Consider the following 19,104-nt stretch of genomic DNA (forward strand, 5'->3'; position numbering starts at 1 on the left):
TTTTTTAATCAATTCATTAATTTAGCTAATGTTTCATGATGTTTTTTAAGTTTATATACTAAAGAACTTGCATCTACTTTACATCCATCTAGATTTATAGAGCTTTTTTTTTTTTTTAAATCATAGGAATTTTGGCTAAGTACCTTGATCTCTGGGTAATACAGGAAGAGGCAGGTTTGATTACAAGGCTACATAACTACTACACATTCTCCGGTCCCAAACCTTTGGTCAGTCAAGTTACAAACCGAAGGTTTACAGCAGCAGGAACATGCTAAACTTCTTGTTAGTCTTTGCTGTGAAAGAAAAGAAAAATGTACCACATCTAAATTATAGACTTTTCATCTGTATGATTAATACTTTTTCATATTGTGACAATGAGGAATGAAATGTATAATCAGCAAGTGAGTGTTGGCTGCTGATACTCTGATCTCTTGCCTCCTAGACGTTACTAGTTGAGCTGCTCAGTGAACAGCAACCCTAAATGCTCTAGACCACATTACGTAACACACAGCATGTCTGGGTTAAAAGAACACACCGAGAAATTACAGCACTGCTTCGAACAGCCACCTGTACACAAACAAGTGAGGTGGCATCAAGCAAGTGCACAGCTGAGGTTGTTCCTTGGAAAACTTACAAGGAGAATAATTCACCACCTGCGCAAAAGAGACGGGGGGGGGGGGGGGGGGAGGGGGACCCACAAAACTGCCACAATTCCAAATCTTGACAGACAACTGGGAGCCAAAAGTATATACATCAAGAAGGTAATTTGTACTCTTTTCTACTTTTGAATGAAAGAAAAACCAAACACTACCAGGAACTACAAAACGCTGTGCTCTTCCTTTTCAAAAGTAATTATTCATCAGTGATAAAGGACAGTAAAACACTTTGTTACTGTGCTTGATCCTGACTTTGTGTAGATCTTTTGCGGTTCAGATATAAAAACTGCACAACATTAATTACCCATTGTGTTTTCAGGGACTTCTAGTAGTCAACTCTAGTCCATTTGAACTCTCAGCACTGTTTTCCTTTTTTCTTTGCAAGCTTATTGTCTTTTTACACACACTTTGTACTTGTGTCACTACTGTAACCCTGTGGAATGATCCATTAGGATAAAGTAAATCTATTATTAATTACCATTATTAATTTAGCTGATGTTTTTGCTTCAATGCAACTTATTATAAGGTTTGTACACAGCTATTTGCTATGATTTAGTCATTTTTACAGCTGGGTAATTTTTACTGCATCAGTCAGGTAAATCATGCAAGTCATGTCATCAGTCATGTAAGTAGCTTGATCGATGGTACTACAGCAGGATCAGGGATTCAAACCTATGTCCCTTGACTTGTCTAACCTCTACATCAACTTCTTCCCCCACACAGTTACACAATAAGCCACAACTGACTGACTGAACGAACGAACGGAGGACAAAGCACAGCTAATTTGAGAGAAGTGTGATTATGACAGTAAGGCATTCACCTTAAAATAAAACCCTTTATAAAAGGAACTACCAAAGCACATTCACAGAAAATTAAATCTAAGTAGCAACAAAATCAACAATGTAACAGCACAAACTAATTGCATTTAGTGCACGGTGGCTTATGGTGCCTCTCAACAGCAGGCAAACAGCCTGCTTTCCTCACAAATCTCCACCTCACAAACCTGCCTTGTTTGCAGATCAACATGTACTTGCTCTTCAATAATAAAACAATCACAGAATATCAGCAGCACACAGTGAAAAACGGGGAAGGATCTAATTTATGGTCACGCATGCTGCGGCACAGTCAGAATTAGACAACCTAATTAAGAGATCGTCCAAAGTAGTTAGCAAAATTAATCTTGCCTGTATGCTTCAGAGGACGAAATGCTGTGTCAGTCTAAAAGGTGTCATTTCACAGTTGAGGCTCTGAAGCTTGCAGTCGCTGAAAGGGTTTGACAACTGAAATGTACAGTATTTAGCACGCAATTCCACTTTAACACAAGATTTGTGAATGTTGCAACGCTATAAAGCAACCCTCAAGTCTGCTGCAAAATATTCAGCAAGGAAAAAGAGTACTACACAAATGTTCAAGAGGGATTTTATTTAGCTTCACATATTATCATCCTTTAACTCATGTCTTTTATCCAAAATCACTTACAGCATTAGGATTGCAACTACTTACAATGATTAACCCATTTATACAGCAGGGTAATTTTAACTATCATTTCAGGGTTAAGTAACTTTATCAAGAGTAGTATAGCAGGAGCAAGGATTTCAACTTGGGTGAAGGCTACAGCTCTAACCACTACACCACCTGCAGGTCTTGGTACTTATCTTATAGTGTCTGTACAGATAAAACAGAGCAGGCTCAAGTTTCCCACTACGCTTAGCTGATTAAGAAAATAAAAATTGGCACTTGTGAAAGATGAGTTCAAATGGAAAAGACAGATCACATTTTGTTACTCCGGTCCAAGCACTTCAGCATTCTTAAATATCTCATTTCCTATGTTTAAGTATGGAAGTCCTGAATTTGCTATGGCATTATGCCTTTGTGACAGCATGTCCACTAATTACAGACAACTGGTAGCCTGCAGCAGTCTGGACTCCATTTCCCTCTTAGCCGTTTCTGTTCACATGCACTGCTTGCACGTAGGAATTATTTTCCAGTGTAATTTCTCCTTCCTGCTAAAGGCCTAAACATAAAATGACAGACTAAAAAGAACCAACATTAATGCCCCCAGAGTGCGACATCTCTTCTGCAACACCCCTGACCCCCCTGCTAGGAGTGAACTGCTAGACAGTTCATCAGAAAAAAGACACCAAGCCTTTAGTTGCATTTTGCTCCTCAGTTTAAGAGCTTTAACTCTTCCATTACAGCACAGCTAAGCAAGATACAATATTTCATATAAGAAAGAAGCAAACCAATTCAAACACTAAAGCTACACAATATAAAAACTTAGTGCCAGCACAGAATATGAAAAGATCACTGTGTTTGTCAGTACAGGAAACACACACACTCTCGCAACATGACCACCACTCTGTTTATCTCCAGTGTTAAACTGAATCTGTAGCAAGTGGGTTTAGTCACACACAGACAGGCAGGAAAAACCAACCACATTCCCAATGCTGCCAGGTCTCTGCAGGCGACACAGCGGAGGCCGTGATTTACACCAGGAAAACTCAGAGCTCCAGGTACCTGGCCGTCAAAACATCCGCCACCCACGCAAAGCAAAAATACACACCATTGCCATGTTTTATCCTTGCCTCTTATTACAGTTAGAGGAAAAGACAATAATAGGTTTAATGAGGAACATGCAGGCACCAAGTACAGTTTATGATTTAAAAGTCTGCAGACAAATTGTGTAAATGTGTAAAATGTTTCTAATAAAATCATGGTCAAAGGGAAAAGATCAACAGTTCTTGGGAAAATGTATTGAAAACAGAGCATTCAAAATAAGCAATGCCAGTTGAAGCATTCATACCAAACACTTAATAAAAAGAATGCTCTCACATACTAAAATGCAGCCTCTGTGTCCTCTGAGTCAGTCAAACGTACCTTTAGGAGTTATTTCTTTCAGAAAAAAAAAGATTTTTACTGATTGTAAAATGGCAAACTTCATTTCTTGGAACACTAGAGAAATAACTGTTCCAACACTGATCACTACATAATTAGTCTGACAAAAGAGCATCCGTTTCATTATACTTCATAATTTCAAGCTTTATCCCTTCTTGGCATTGTTTAGCTGCTGAGAAGTTGCATTACCCGAGGGTAGAAAAGCAGCATAGATACTGGAACCTGAACCCACAACCTGCTGGTTACATGCCCAGCACGTCACCAATGACAGGATCTGTGGATGACTATACTGCACTGACACATTTAACAGAAAATATTCAGATTCTTCATACACTGCAAAGGGTTGGTTGTCTTCCACAAGAAAACAAAAACCCTGCATCCTGCTGGGGATATATTTTTGTTTTTTTTGGCGGTTTGGAGTGAGAAAGTGAGTCACAACAGAAGCAATCCAGCGACCCCCTACCACCACCACCACATTCCACAGGAGCAACTTCAGGCTTAAATGGAGAGACAGGTTTATGTCAGAAAGAGTGGAGCGATCAACTCATCTTCGCAAAACAGAGCGCACAGAAGCTAATGTTACAGCACAGAGACTTCAAGCTCTTTCATGTCTCTCAGAATAAAACTAACCCCACCATCTACACTGACTTAACTGTAATTAGAACTTAATGACTACAGTCTTACTCTAGATCCTTTACATAACCAAACGTATAAATACTCAGCCATGAATGACAGCTAAACATCTGCTTGCACCGATGATTTAAACAAACAGCAAACATCTGCATGGGGGGGTGACACTTTCCACAGAATGGGGACAGCAAACTGACACTCTATAAGAGCTGTCTTCTTGTACTTCTAGGCTGGAGGTTCAAATCCCTGCTCCTGCTGTAGTACCCTGATGAAGGTACGTACCCTGAACTGAAAGCAATAAAAGTTACCCAACTGCATAAATGGGTACTAATTGCAAGTTCCTTTGAAGAGAGGCATCAAGTACATGAATAAATAAAAAATGCTTAGAGTTTGTGAAAGGTTGTTCACAAGATGCAACCTGAAATGGTGGAATGTCATTCACAGATTTAAAAAAAAATGATAACAAAGCAAAGTTTTGAAACATGTCCCAAACACAGAAGAGTCACATGAACGCAAACATACTATCTGTTAAGCAGCAGCAGATGTGTCCAGGAGTTTTCTGGTCATCCAACATAATGAGAAAATGGTTCACGAACCAGCAAGTTGCCTTTCCAGTTGTGCCCTTTGACTCTGTATCCAAGTGAGGGTGGCCCTGAATCATAGACAAAATCGAGTCCTTTGTGACGCTACTGTCCACCAGACGAAGAAAGCTTATTATCTTTTTAAAAACAAACTCATGGCACTGGAGCACCTTCTCACCAATTGCTTTACCACTAAAAGGTTGGTCCTTTCTTAAGCTTAAAGAACAAACAGGTTCTCAAATATGACGCTTCTAAGACAACTCATTTGCTGCAAATTGTGCAATGCTGTCCCAACGTACACATGGGCTGCACTGTTTTCCAATGCTGACACAATATTACAGAAGTGCCCTGATAAACCCTTTATGTGCCCTGAACTATATGTTGCTTTGGAGGAAGGCATCTACCAAATGCATAAATGTAATTGTGAAATATAAACATACTATGCTGCCTTCTACTCTTCTGCAATATTTTGACAACAGGGCCAGAGTTGGGTGTTCAGATGTCACAAAACTGCCTGTTGCAAAACATGTTCAGTTTTAAATGATTTCTTCACAGCCTCTAAGCAAAAATATAATTTAACAAACACTGAATGACACTGCGCTGCAACGCGCTGAATGTCTTCAAGTTGCCATTTCTATATTGGGTAAGCAGGCAGCATACCAGTGATGGACACAGACTTATACCCTGAAAGCTGATGGTTCAAGGCCACCCCCCCAAATTGCTACAGGACCTTGAGCAAGGAACTTATCATGAACTGCTCCAATAAAAATACAATTTAAAAAAAAAAAAAAAAAAACAAAAAAACCCCCCACATTTTTAAATATTGTCTCTTTTGATGAAAGCATAAGCTAAGCAGCAAACAACATTTTTATGATACCCAGTCGTGGTGCACTCGCAAATATCAAGCGCGGAATATTGAAAAACTGCCCGACCAACTCCACTAATGTCTTCTAACGGTACGGTGGCACAGCGAGTAGCGCCGCTGTGTCACAGCACCTGGGTGGTGCAAGAGGACGTGGGCTCGATCCCCACTCAGTCTGTGTGGAGTTTGCATGTTCTCCTTGTGTCTGTTTCCTCCAGGTGCTCCGGTTTCCTCCCGCAGTCTAGAGACATGCTGTTGAGGTTCACCCATAGTGTGTGAGTGACAAAGTGTGTGTGTCCCACTGATGTATGGATGAGTGACCTTAAGGTGACATTGTTTATATCTGTCTGTGTATACGTGCATGCTGCTGTTTTCTTTTTCTTTAAATCTCTCTTGCAGTTGTTACTGCACTCATGGCATTTCTGCATACAAAAGTAAATTTGTTACACTTCTCTCTCCAAACATTTAAATTTACATTTATTTAGCAGACACTTTTCTCCAAAGCGACTTCCAACAAACTCTATGTAGTGTAACCTGCCCATACTTATTCACCGCAGTGACTTACATTGCTAGATACACTACAGTACTTACACTGGGTCACTCATCCATACATCAGTGGGACACACACACTTTGTCACTCACACACTATGGGTGAACCTCAACAGCATGTCTCTAGACTGCGGGAGGAAACCAGAGTACCTGGAAGAAACACACACAGACACAAGGAAGGAGAACATGCAAACTCCACACAGACTGAGTGGGGATCGAGCCCACGTCCTCTTGCACCACCCAGGTATAATTTTCATTAAATTTTGTCTTTCACCTTATGCCTACCTAAAGCAAGACTAGCCTGACCTGAAAGCACCGCGAACAAGTCGGAGCTTCTAGTTTCTGAGGTAAAAAGTGACACAGGCGACAGCCTTCCGCCCTGGACTGTGTCGCACGGAGAGGCGAACTTAAGGGAGTGTCATGTGTAAGAATGTTAAATTGCAACCACCTCAGCGTTCGCCTTCCAACTTCCAAACTGCGCCCCTCCCCGTCCACACTCGTCACCGCCGCACACACACTACTCGCGTTACGCGCCAATATGAAACGAGACTACGGTGCGCGCACGGAAAGTCCACGCGGGGTGTGCGAGGCGCGGGCGCCGCTCACTCACCGTCTCTGCAGAGCCTCATGGCTTCCCGGTTCCTGGCGCCGCACTCTTTCAAACTTTCCTCGGGCTCGGCGCCTGGGGAGGGAGAAAGCGGACACGGTCAGGTCGCGTGGGCACTCCTCCGCTGCCACCGCTGCTGCTACTGCTGCTGTGTTAGCTACCAGGCAGACTCGTGTCTTTAAGCTGCACGCAGTCGCGCAGCTCGCGAGTCCCCCTCCCCTACTTGAAGAGCATAAACCGAACGGGGGGTTTTTCTTACCCCCCCCGCAACACACAGACACACACACCCTCCTTGCGACGAGCAACGCACCGTCGTTCCCGTGGAGTTTGGCCGCATCCACCCAGTTACTCCAAGGCTGTCCCAGCACGATCTGCGGGCTGGGGAGGGATCTGCGCTCTCCTGCAGTCGCCATTGCTGCGGAGGCTTCTCCCTGCTGGCCGCGCGGCGGCGGCGGCTGCTGCTGCTGCTGTATGTGTATCTGTAGCGGAGTCTGTGTCTGCGTCCGTGCCTGCGTGTGTTTCTGCTGCCGGAGCTGCCTGGCCGCGCTGCGCTGCTCCCCTCTGACGTCACACTCAGCCCTTTCCGACATTCTTTCCGCTGCAATGTAACGAGACGGCGGTCAAAGCAGGCGCGCGACGCGAGGCCGCCGAGCCTTCAGTCCGCCAGCCTGCCCGCGAACGCGCTGCTCCGATCCGCGTGCGCCGCCGGCGGCGCGCGAGGACAGCAGTTATCGCCGATGGGAAAAGATGAAACATAGCAGATTAATAAATATGACAGAAAATGTCACGGCATTCTTACGTACACGACTACATAATCATTCCGAGCGATGCCGTGGCGGACTCCCGAGATTTAAAAACTTTTCTGGACTTAACCGAAGCGAGTGAGGGGAAAACCGGCACTCCAGGTCGTTAAAATTTAAAACAGAACAACGTATATGGCTGACAAAAATACAATATATTACAATATCTTATAGAAGTCGCGGCCTTGTCGGTGTCCCATTTGGTGGTTGTTACAGCAGGTCAAAACAATAAACTTGCAAGAAATTAAGACAGGTGTAAGAATCTCGTGACAGATTAAAAGTATATGAACGTCATATACACAGAATAACGATACAAGCTCTGCAGGTGTCGAAGAGCATTAAATGAACGGCTAAACCATTTCCCTTAATGGCCCACAAGATTGTAGTAAGTGGGGGGAAAAAAAAGCTGCTGCTGAAGGTTTTGACTCTGGAGGGATCTGTATTTTCTACAGTCTAAATTTCATGGTGGGAAAATGTCAAGTTTAATTAAAATTCAGACTAAATACAGTTAGAAAGATAATGTCATTAGCATGTGGGTTTTAAAACACATTTACACCATTAGAATTCTATTTTTTCCCCAAGGGCCACATACAGCCTTTTCAATCATTCACTTGAACTCCATAAGCAATGGTTTGAACGGTAATCACCATGAACATGTCAAGTTTACCAGACCTAATGACATGTAAAATTTAACAGCTCGTGCTACAGTACTGACAAAATCACACAAGAATCACTTTAGTGCTGTGAACACTGGCACCAGAATGCTTTAAAGCATATAGCGACCTTTCACCTGGAATCACACAGAGATGATCCGCCTTCATTTCATGGGGCAGCGGCACAGCGAGTAGCGCTGCCATCTCACAGCACCAGGGTGGTGTGAGAGGGCATGGGTTCGAGCCCCACTCAGTCTGTGTGAAGTTTGCATGTTGTCTGTGTGGGTGTCCCCTGGTTTCCTCCAATAGTCCAAAGACATGCTGTTCAGGTTCACGCATAATGTGACAGAGAGAGTGTGTGTCTTCCACTGATGTATGGATGAGTGACCCAGTGCAAGTAGTGTATCTAGCAGTGTAAGTCACCGCAGTGAATAAGGTGTGTGGGCTGATAATACTACATAGTATCCGTTGGAAGTCACTTTGGAGAAAAGCACCTGATAGATAGATCAATGTAAATGTAAGCCTGGCAAGGTCCTGTGAACAGTCACACTCCCTCTCACTCTCTATCGCCCCCTAGCGATCCGATCCGCTTCGGAGGGCCCGCAAAAGGCAGCCTTTACATAATGAGCGCGGCCCACATTGCCAGTCCATGTGAGCGCGAGCACAGCTCGGGCCTCTGCGATATTAGTCTCTGGTCCAGAACGCTGTGAACATGCATTTTTGCCACACAAAGACAAGGACTCATACACTCTGCACTAAGCCATGAAAAACGACCATCTTTGCCTGCTGAAAAGGAAAGGGATGGACTGGGGCCATTCCCCTCCCCCCCCTCCCGGAAAACAAGTAAACAGCGCACAGCCTGAGCAGCTGGACACATCACTAGTATTGGTAACAATAACAGCAATGATACTAATAACGTGATGCTTAGCCGATGCCTTTATCCAAAGTGACTCACGGTACAGTGACTTACCAGGGCAGCTGGTAGAAAATCGGTTACAGCTGCTGCCTTTGGACCCAGAGGTTGCAGGTTTGAACCCCACCTCTAGCTGCAGTACTCTTGACCAAGGTACTTACCCTAGATCATTCTAGTAAAATTACCCGGCTGTATAAATGGGTAAATAATTATAAGTAGCTTAACACTGTGAATTCTCCTTCTGTGGATGTGATGCACTCATTGTATTTTTCTCCGAGATGTTCGTCACTCTGGAGAAAAGCATCTGCTGAATGAATAAATGTAATGTAAATGTATTTGACTAATTTATACAACAGGGTACATTTACTGGAGCATTTCAGGGTAAGTGCCTTACTCAAGGTTACAGCAGTGGCAGAGCTTAAACCAGCAACCTCCGGGTTACAAGTTCATGTCCTCACTCGTCTACCAACCTGCAGCATGTCATGACAGCGGCAATAAAATGCAGTAACATTCAAGGTCAGAGTTTAGGGAGCGAGAAATCCTGAATGGGCCAGCTAGTAAGGTGCCCGTCCAGTTCTGGTGTTTCAATCGCAGCGTGATTCTGAGCTGTGTCACCCAGTGCAGTAGCGGTTTCTGCACACGGTAAGTGGCCTAAGTGTGGGATGGAAGGTTTAAGTACACATGTGTGTGTCTGCTGGCCCCCAGCAAGGCTGTCACACAGCTGCAGGCCACCGGCTGGCTACAATGAGCAACAGGCCTAACTTAGACCCAGCGCCAGTGCTTCTGCTCACCGCTGCGTCATTCACACTGTGCAGGGAAAACAACTGTCTTGCTAAAAGATATTTGCTTCCAGATGTAGCTCAACTGGTCCAAAAATCTCAAAAAAACCTTTCAATATATGTGATGTATTGAATGAAAAGGTGGATTACATAAAAAAAGAGACAACTTTTTGCTACACTCTCTTCTTATACAACTAAAATATTCTAGCAGCTAGGGTGACATATTGTCCAATTTAAATTCTCCAAAACTCAGTAATAAAGGTAAGCAGTGACTGTGTCAATGAGCAATGTGTATATGGGGAATGTTCAACTGTGATACAGCGTTAAGATGCATCAAGACAAAGAAGCACTGCTGGGAAAATTGAAAGGAAAAAAAAAAAAAAAAAACACCACTCAGAAAATTGTTTGCAGTTCTTTCGACTGGTGCTGAAACACCTTCTGTGACCTCTGCTGCTGTATTAAAGCACTGAGAAGTATTTTCTGTGAGTAACTTTTTCATTTCTTTGGTTCTATCCTTTCAAAAAAGCCTGCCCACATTGTCAAATAGTCAGTCTATGGACATTTCATGATGCAATCACAACCCTGAAAAAAAACAGTAAATTAAAAATAATGTCTCAAGTAAGCAACAGAAAAATGAAAAATACTTCTCAAATATCCAAAAGTAAAATACAGTATCAGAGATCACAGTTATGTAAATATATTAAATGTGGCTACTTTGAGATCTTTTATAAAAAAAAAAAAAGAAACAGTAAGTGTGATACATCATATAAAAGGAAAGAACTGAACCCCTCTTAAGCAAGGACAAAATGTTAAATATATGTATTAAAACCTTTGGCAATTCTGGAAGCAGCTCAACTACCTTTTTCCACTGCAAACCACTTTCTTTGTAATGATTTCTTGGGCTGACACAGCACTTGAGAGATTACATCTATAACATTGGTAGTCAGAGCTGTCTTTCCAATGTCATTATACAGAAGTGTGCAGTGCAGATACAGAATTAGGAATGAATGAAATGGGGTGAAAATTAGGGAGGGGAAAAAAAAAAGCTTCCTGCAGTTACACGAACATTACAATACAGTGGCCTCCTGTTTCTCATTTCCCCAGTCTGATAACCCTAATATCGTGCAAATTTTAATACGGACTAAATAGCGAGAGCAATCTGAAATGTTTTTTTCTTAAATTTGCGGTGGTGTCACCCAAAAATAAATGTACATTAGTTACACATATCACATACATACACAGGTAGAGGGTGGTGTCAGAGGCATAGAAAAGATGCCACATTCACACGCTAAATCAAAATATGAGATATGAGAAATATCAGTGATCTTTGCACCTCAGGGAAAAGCAAATTGTGTTGGGTCCATACCTTGTCAAATGTGAAAAGGAAATCCTATTATTCAGATTAGTTCCGCTTCATCAGTTTAGGTGCTCAGTTTGCCAGAGACAGCGTCTGAAAGAGATTTACACCATGTTAACTGGTAATATTAGCAGTAATAGTAGTAGCAGCAGCAACATCCGGTAGAGAATCACCTGCTGATCTTTGTCAGACAGCACAGATTGTTCTGAGTGGATCTGGTGTGATCAAATGCAGCATCTCCTACCGACAGCTTTCACACAGTATGAGCTACTTATGGACTCACCCACCACTGCCAGGTAATCCAATCCAGTAAGTACTTATCCCTGGCTGACCACCATAAAGAATAGCTCTTCACAGCTCATTAATCGCTTTTAGAGATACGCCACCAAAACATGCACCTCTTTTAAAATCTTCCAAATCATTTAATTATGGACAATACTGATTCAGAGAATAGCAATTTTTGCAATTTTAAGCAAAACCGCCGAGGTAATTTTCGGCTGCTAGTCTAACTCTTATATAAAAGCATGGCTTGTGAGAGTACTAAATACCTGATTCAGTATTATACTAGCATCTCACAATACTAATGACGGTTTTAATCGCACAATGAAATAACAACTGCAGGAATATATCAAATTAACATATACGCTCATTTATGATACAACCGAATAGGAAAAGCCATAACTTCTAATCTTACCTCAATATCTTGATTTTTGTGTTCTGCACATAAGAAGCGGAGATCTGAGCTCACGGATAGCTGAGAATAAAAAGCAAATATTTAAAGAACAAAGCTATAAAATAGGTTTATATTATAGAGCGATACTAAAGTTGTCCCATAGTGTCTTTCTTTTCACTGAGTGGTAAGTTTACCCACGGTAAAAGTATATAGCACACGCTGGACCGACCACGACATCCACAGAATTGAGAATATTCAAAAAATATTCTGGATATTTTCTCACAAGACGCAAAGATGGCACATGATAATGCAAAATTAATGCTGATGGCTGCCGGATTCATGCAGAAGTAGAGCTGTGTATCAGTTTGGTTTTGAAATTTCCAACCAGAAATTAGTAAAATCAATGTAACAGATATTATCATGTTAAATATGTAGATTCTGCCTTAGGGTTTTATATGCACAATTAGTAGAGGAAATGCTGTGATAAGGAAATGCACTGTAGAATCACCTCAGACAACCACAATAATAACGGCATGTCTTGAAAATAAAATGAATCATTAAGAAAACTTGGAAGAGCATGGCGACTGCAGCAATTTCACACACTTTTTTCAAACCTAAAGTCAAGTGCTACCATGATGCTTCCCACGGCCCGGGGGAAGTACATTCAATGATTCAATCATTCATTGTGCTCATGACAAATTTCCAGGGATTGAATGATTGGAGCAAAAGTGAAGATTAAATTAAAACCGAAAGATATTAGAGACTTTATTTTATCTCCGCCACCCTGGACCTGAACTTGGCTCAAGTTTCTTCCCCCGGCTTCACTTCAGCTGCTCGCCCGCTCGGGGCGGACAGCACTTACTTTCTCTTTCGATTTCTGCCTTTTTTTTTTTTTTTTCACCCGAACAGCCTTTTTTCCTTTTCGTCAACTGGAAGTCACACACACAGGTGGGGGGCTTCCGCGCGGCGGCAGCACGCGGGGAGGGGCTCACGTGCCGACGCGCGGACGCAGTCGGGGCTCGCGGGCAGCGGGAGCACCACATCACTTCATTGTCATTTCAGCAGCCAGGGGGGAAACCCGTTTAAAGTGGCTGCTGCCCGACACAACAATTATGATCATGAGCCTCGCGCGGAACATAACTTTTTCCTTTCCTCTTACCTGATTTCAGAATGCTGTAAAATGCAGATACGACTCCTGGCAGTCGCAGTCTGCCGTATATCGCGGATTTTTGAGGCAGGGGGTCGATAATGGAACGCGAATGGAGTGTCTCACTGGCTGTGGAGGTCTTCGCCAGGTGCTTCCATCTCTGTTTACCAGACTGCATTCTGGGACGCTGACGTCACTTTTCCCCGCACGCATTTGCGGCGGTGCTGAGCCAACCGGCGGCGTCACCGTGCGCGCTTCGCCAATCAGCAGAAGCGGGAAACTGGCGCCATTTTGGCTCTGCCAATGACGAGTGCCCTCTTAAAGTAATATTGAGAATTTGAGCCAACATGTCAGGTTAAATGACGTAGTTGAAAACGTTTTTGGCTAAAAAAGGGACCCTCCTTTCAACCAACCGGCGCCGTCCGTTTCCGAGGAGCCTCTCTAACACTGTCGCTATTCAGCTGCCAATAAAGTTTCTTTTGAAGCCGACAGTATTATTAGAAAAATGGGGGCTGTGACTGATGGTGAGGTCTTTAAAGTAATTTTTTAAATTAAAATTAATTTAAATTAATTCAATCATCTCGACAATAAACCGCGGTTTGACTGCCAAACGACGGTGGTCGAACTGACAGAAATCCAGATATACCTAGGCTAGTTAGTTGTACTTGCACTGCAGTGAGTTAGCTAGCCACCAGCTAGCCTAGCCGGGTAGAGGATGAATTATACTAGCCTTGGTTAATTATGATGAGTACGTATAGACTCTGGTTTACAACTGTACTTAATAATTAATACCGCATAACACACAGTCAGCTTTTTTGAATTAATTTATGTGTGTAAGGCCGCGAGTTTTATAATCTGCGGGTTCGTTCTGCAGTAATCATGATTGTGATTGTGTGTGTGTATCGAATGAATTTTGCAGACGAAGTCATCCGGAAGCGCCTCCTGATCGATGGCGACGGAGCTGGAGACGACCGGCGCATCAATGTGCTCCTCAAGAGCTTCGTCAAGTGGTGCCACTCGGCAGCCCCCGAGGAAGGGTAATACACCCCGGCACGTGCCGTGCGTGATGTGATGTAACCCCGCAGTGTTTGTCCAATAAGAGCCACTCGTGCACACGCTGGGGTGGCAGGTACTATCAAGTACTATCAAGTGCTTAAGGCTTTCACCTTAAGGTTGTTGGTTTGAATCCCACCTTTGCTCTAGTACAAAGGTGCTTATCCTGAATTGATACGGTAAAAAATGACTCATCTGTGTAAATGGGTTAAATAATTGTAAAGTTGATTCGATCGTTTCATCTGTGTCACCTCAGTTAATTACTTTTAGTTTTTATCCTTGCTTGCATCTTGTGGTCTTTTTCTGTATCTTGACATGACCTCGTTGCTTAAGGCATTTTAACCTTGAAGATTAGCTGCTAATAAAGGTGCAGATGGTTTAATATTTTTTGTTCAGTCTGAGATGTTTAGAAAATAGATGGGGTAGAACTCCCCCCCCTCCCCCCGTCTAATCTCTTTTCTTCACAGGTTCACACAGTACCAGCGGATGTTGGGCACCCTGGCACAGTGCGAGTTCTCAATGGGAAAGACATTGCTGGTCTATGACATGAACCTCAGAGAAATGGAAAACTATGAGAAAATTTACACTGATATTGGTAAGCTTGTCATGTGACTTTCTATCACATATTTTACATTAGTTTTAGGACATACCTTTTTTGTTGAAAGTCGTCGTTACTGTGTTCACAACTTACAAGACCAGCATGCAAAATAAGTCCCCCCCCCCTTAATCATTTAATATGTTTCTCCCCCCATCACAGAGCAAAGCATCACAGCTGCACATGAGAAGATTGCGGAATGCAAAAAAGAAATTCTAAGGGCCAAACGAATACGAAAGAATAGGCAAGGTGAGGTGTAGGGCAAGTAATTTGATTAACTTCCCCGATAATAAACCCATGTTTCTAAAGAGCATCGTTCTTTGCTGTTAACATTGTCATTTATCTTTTAAATGCAGAACTACGTAATAGATCTTCAGTACTGAAAAGCTTTTTAAGTGTTTTTATTGCAGATATGCTCAGTTTTTCTTTTCCAAATTGTGGACGTGCTTTACAGAGTATGACGCTCTAGCAAAGGTTATCCAGCAACACCCGGACAGACATGAAACTCTTAAGTAAGTACTTCCTCTGTCTGATCTTGTAATCCCACTATCCTGTGTAAATGTGTTTACAACCCTCTGCAAGTCGTCCTGTAGGCAGGGAAACTAGTGAAGCAAAGGCAGACCACTGGCAGGCAAATTCCTGTTTGATAAATATTCTCCATGGTAGAGAAGTTTTACTTGACACTCTGAATTCCAGTGAGAGAGTGAAGATCTCTCGAGAGTTTCCGCTTCAGGCAGAATGCTTCCCTGGTGAATTTAATGTAAACATCAAGTGGCTGAAACTGCCGCAGTGGGGAAAAACTGGTAGAGAAATATACACCAAGTGTCTATGTGCTTGTTTTACGTATGTGTGCAGTGTATTGCAACACCATAGTGGCAGTGGTTTAATTTATTTATTTATTTTTAAATACAAGACAGCTGGAGGCCCTCGATAAAGAGCTGCAGCAGTTGTCACGTATAAAGGAGAACGTTGAGGACAAGGTGAGGTGACAAACTCATTGTCTGACTTACAGAGATGCGGTCGCATTCGTTGTATAACCTCAAAATTCTCTCTCTGCAGCTCGAGTTGAGGAAGAAGCAGTTTCATGTTCTTCTGAGCACCATCCATGAGCTGCAGCAGACACTTGAGAGTGAGTAATCTGCCCTGAGGCAGGCAGCAGTGTGGTGGGCTAAGGGTATGGACTGGCAACCTAGAGTTTGTCTTTTCAGGCCCCACTAGGGGCCCTTTTCTCATGCCTGGAGCAGAACACAGTCCACAGTAAACAGATTTCTGGGATTTAGTTTGACATTCTGGGGCCTGCAGTGCACTCAAACAGCGATACGCACCCTGCAGTCAGCATCCTGTGGTCAGTTGCTTTCAGTGTTGGTGTTGCCATCTGCACGTCACCGTGCACCTTACATACACCAGTGTGCTTAAATGTATACCTTGTTGGGCTTCAGTGAAATATCTACCTGTTTAAATGTATAAGTTGGATAGTGTCACTTAACCATCAGAACAGTAATGGACTAAGAAATATTTTGATTGTAGATTTTCAACCAATGTTTGTTAATTATATGCAGTCCATATAATGTGTATTGTATAAGTCTAGTTGTAAGGAGCTTTTTCAGATCCAGGAGTTAATTGTTCTTGTTTCTTTTTCCTTTAAATCAGATGATGAGAAGTCAGAAAATGATGAATCGCAAGACTCCCCAATGGAAAATGGACAGTGAAATTTTGCATCGTTTCCATTTTTTTTTTTAAATCTACATTCTTGTTTTTAATACTCCATTTTCAGTAGCTCGATGTCTATTAAAAATAAAATTGCTGTATTCTCTTGTGTTTTGATTAATTGAAAATAAATTTAATTATTGTATAAGGTGAAAGCTTTAACACAAAATAATGCATTAGTCCTCTGCAGCATACAGTCCTCTACATCTCAAAAATTTGAACAGTGCAGAAACTTTGTGTAATTAATTTTTGACTTTTTCCAAGATGAACATAAAGATGATACAGTTTGGTACACATATTAAAGTAATTTTATCTTTGATTAATTCAATGATTTCAACTAATTAAAGCAGGGGCTATAGTTTCAGTGAAAAGCTACTTACACTCTAAATCCTCCAGCAAGAGACCCCAGAGGACACTGGGCTCAAGGCAAAGAATAGCCTGTGCTCTTCTAGTGGTGGTCAACTCTAAAAGGGTACAAAGCCCTGTTGGTAATTGTTTAATGGAGCACATGTGGACAAGAAATCACCTGCCTCTTAGATCTCAAAATAAGAAACCAAAGAAATCCATCCATCCATCTTCCTCCGCTTTATCCGGGGCCGGGTCGCGGGGGCAGCAGTCCGAGCAGAGTACTCCAGACTTCCCTCTCCCCGCACACCTCCTCCAGTTCCTCTGGGGGAACCCCAAGGCGTTCCCAGGCCAGCCGGGAGACATAGTCTCTCCAACGTGTCCTGGGTCTGCCCCGAGGCCTCCTCCCAGTGGGACAAGCCCGGAACACCTCCCCAGGGAGGCGTCCAGGAGGCATCCGGAACAGATGCCCGAGCCACCTCAACTGGCTCCTCTCGATGCGGAGGAGCAGCGGCTCTACTCCGAGCTCCTCCCGGGTGACTGAGCTCCTCACCCTATCCCTAAGGGTGCGCCCAGCCACTCTGCGGAGGAAACTCATTTCTGCCGCTTGTATCCGCGATCTCATTCTTTCGGTCATGATCCAGAGTTCATGACCATAGGTGAGGGTAGGAACGTAGATCGACCGGTAAATTGAGAGCTTCGCCTTACGACTCAGCTCCCTCTTCACCACAACAGACCGGTACAATGACCGCATTACTGCGGACGCCGCACCGATCCGCCTGTCAACCTGCCGCTCCATTTTTCCCTCACTCGTGAACAAGACCCCGAGATACTTAAACTCCTCCACTTGAGGGAGCAACTCCCCCCTAACCCGGAGGGGGCAATCCACCTTTTTCCGACTGAGAACCACGGCCTCGGATTTGGAGGTGCTGATTCTCATCCCCGCCGCTTCGCACTCGGCTGCAAACCTCCCCAGTGCACACTGCAAGTCTTGATTCGATGAAGCCAACAGGACCACATCGTCCGCAAAAAGCAGAGACGAGATCTCGCGGCCACCAAAGCAGACACCCTCCGTTCCCTGACTGCGCCTAGAAATTCTGTCCATAAAGATAATGAACAGAATCGGTGACAAAGGGCAGCCCTGGCGGAGTCCAACATGCACCGGGAAAAGGTCTGACTTACTGCCGGCAATGCGAACCAAGCTCCTGCTCCGGTCATACAGGGAACGAACAGCCCGTAGCAACGAGCCCCGAACCCCATAATCCCGAAGCACCCCCCACAGGATGCCACGAGGGACACGGTCGAATGCCTTCTCCAGGTCCACAAAACACATATGGACTGGTTGGGCAAACTCCCACGAACCCTCCAACACCCTAGTGAGGGTATAGAGCTGGTCCAGTGTTCCACGGCCAGGGCGAAAACCGCATTGCTCCTCCTGGATCCGAGGTTCGACTATCGGTCGGATTCTCCTTTCCAGTACCCTGGCATAGACTTTCCCAGGGAGGCTAAGGAGTGTGATCCCCCTGTAGTTGGAACACAATCTCCGGTCCCCCTTCTTAAAAAGAGGGACCACCACCCCGGTCTGCCAGTCCAGAGGCACCGTTCCCGAACTCCACGCGATGCTGCAGAGGCGTGTCAGCCAAGACAGCCCCACAACATCCAGAGACTTGAGAAACTCGGGGCGGATCTCATCCACCCCCGGAGCCTTGCCACCGAGGAGTTTTTTGACTACCTCAGCAACTTCAGCCAGGGTAATGGACGAGTCCCCCTCCGAGTCCCCAGCCTCAGCTTCCTCTACGGAAGGCGTGTCGGAGGGATTGAGGAGATCCTCAAAGTACTCCTTCCACCGCCCGAGAACATCCTCAGCTGAGGTCAGCAGCGCACCACTTCCACTGTAAACAGTGTTCGTGGAACACCGCTTCCCCCCTCTGAGTCGCCGGACGGTTTGCCAGAATCTCTTTGAGGCCGACCGAAAGTCTTCCTCCATGGCCTCACCGAACTCCTCCCAAGCCCGAGTTTTTGCCGCGGCGACTGCCAGAGCCGCGCTCCGTTTGGCCCGTCGGTACCTGTCAGCTGCTTCAGGAGTCCCATGAGCCAGCCAGGCCCGATAGAACTCCTTCTTCAGCTTGACGGCATCCCTTACTTCCGGTGTCCACCACCGTGTTCGGGGATTGCCGCCGCGACAGGCACCGGAGACCTTATGGCCGCAGCTCCGAACCGCCGCACCGACAATGGAGGAGCGGAACATAGTCCATTCGGACTCAATGTCCCCCACCTCCCTCGGGACCTGGTTGAAGCTCTG

General features: G+C 44.2%; 2 protein-coding genes across 2 annotated transcripts in view; one reads left to right on the forward strand and one right to left on the reverse strand.

Annotated features, from left to right (window-relative positions):
• atxn7 (ataxin 7) overlaps positions 1 to 13,259 on the reverse strand; it is a 29,010-nt gene extending 15,751 nt beyond the window's left edge. Inside the window, exons 1-5 of the mRNA XM_018734142.2 lie at positions 13,115 to 13,259; positions 11,977 to 12,036; positions 11,292 to 11,375; positions 7,091 to 7,378; positions 6,784 to 6,855 (exon numbers count right to left, since the gene is read on the reverse strand). Of these exons, the coding sequence (XP_018589658.1) occupies positions 6,784 to 6,855; positions 7,091 to 7,370 (352 nt within the window). The 5' untranslated portion in view covers positions 7,371 to 7,378; positions 11,292 to 11,375; positions 11,977 to 12,036; positions 13,115 to 13,259. The remainder of the gene's footprint in view (positions 1 to 6,783; positions 6,856 to 7,090; positions 7,379 to 11,291; positions 11,376 to 11,976; positions 12,037 to 13,114) is intronic.
• A 273-nt stretch (positions 13,260 to 13,532) lies between these two features.
• On the forward strand, positions 13,533 to 16,559 carry thoc7 (THO complex 7). Its single transcript, XM_018734066.2, has 8 exons — positions 13,533 to 13,626; positions 14,022 to 14,139; positions 14,623 to 14,750; positions 14,913 to 14,999; positions 15,205 to 15,262; positions 15,664 to 15,730; positions 15,810 to 15,879; positions 16,401 to 16,559. The coding sequence occupies exons 1-8, from the start codon at positions 13,608 to 13,610 to the stop codon at positions 16,457 to 16,459; spliced, it is 606 nt and encodes a 201-aa protein (XP_018589582.1). The 5' UTR covers positions 13,533 to 13,607; the 3' UTR covers positions 16,460 to 16,559.
• The last annotated feature ends 2,545 nt before the right edge of the window (positions 16,560 to 19,104 follow it).

This window comes from Scleropages formosus, chromosome 22, assembly GCF_900964775.1.
Source record: "Scleropages formosus chromosome 22, fSclFor1.1, whole genome shotgun sequence".
Taxonomy (NCBI): domain Eukaryota; kingdom Metazoa; phylum Chordata; class Actinopteri; order Osteoglossiformes; family Osteoglossidae; genus Scleropages; species Scleropages formosus.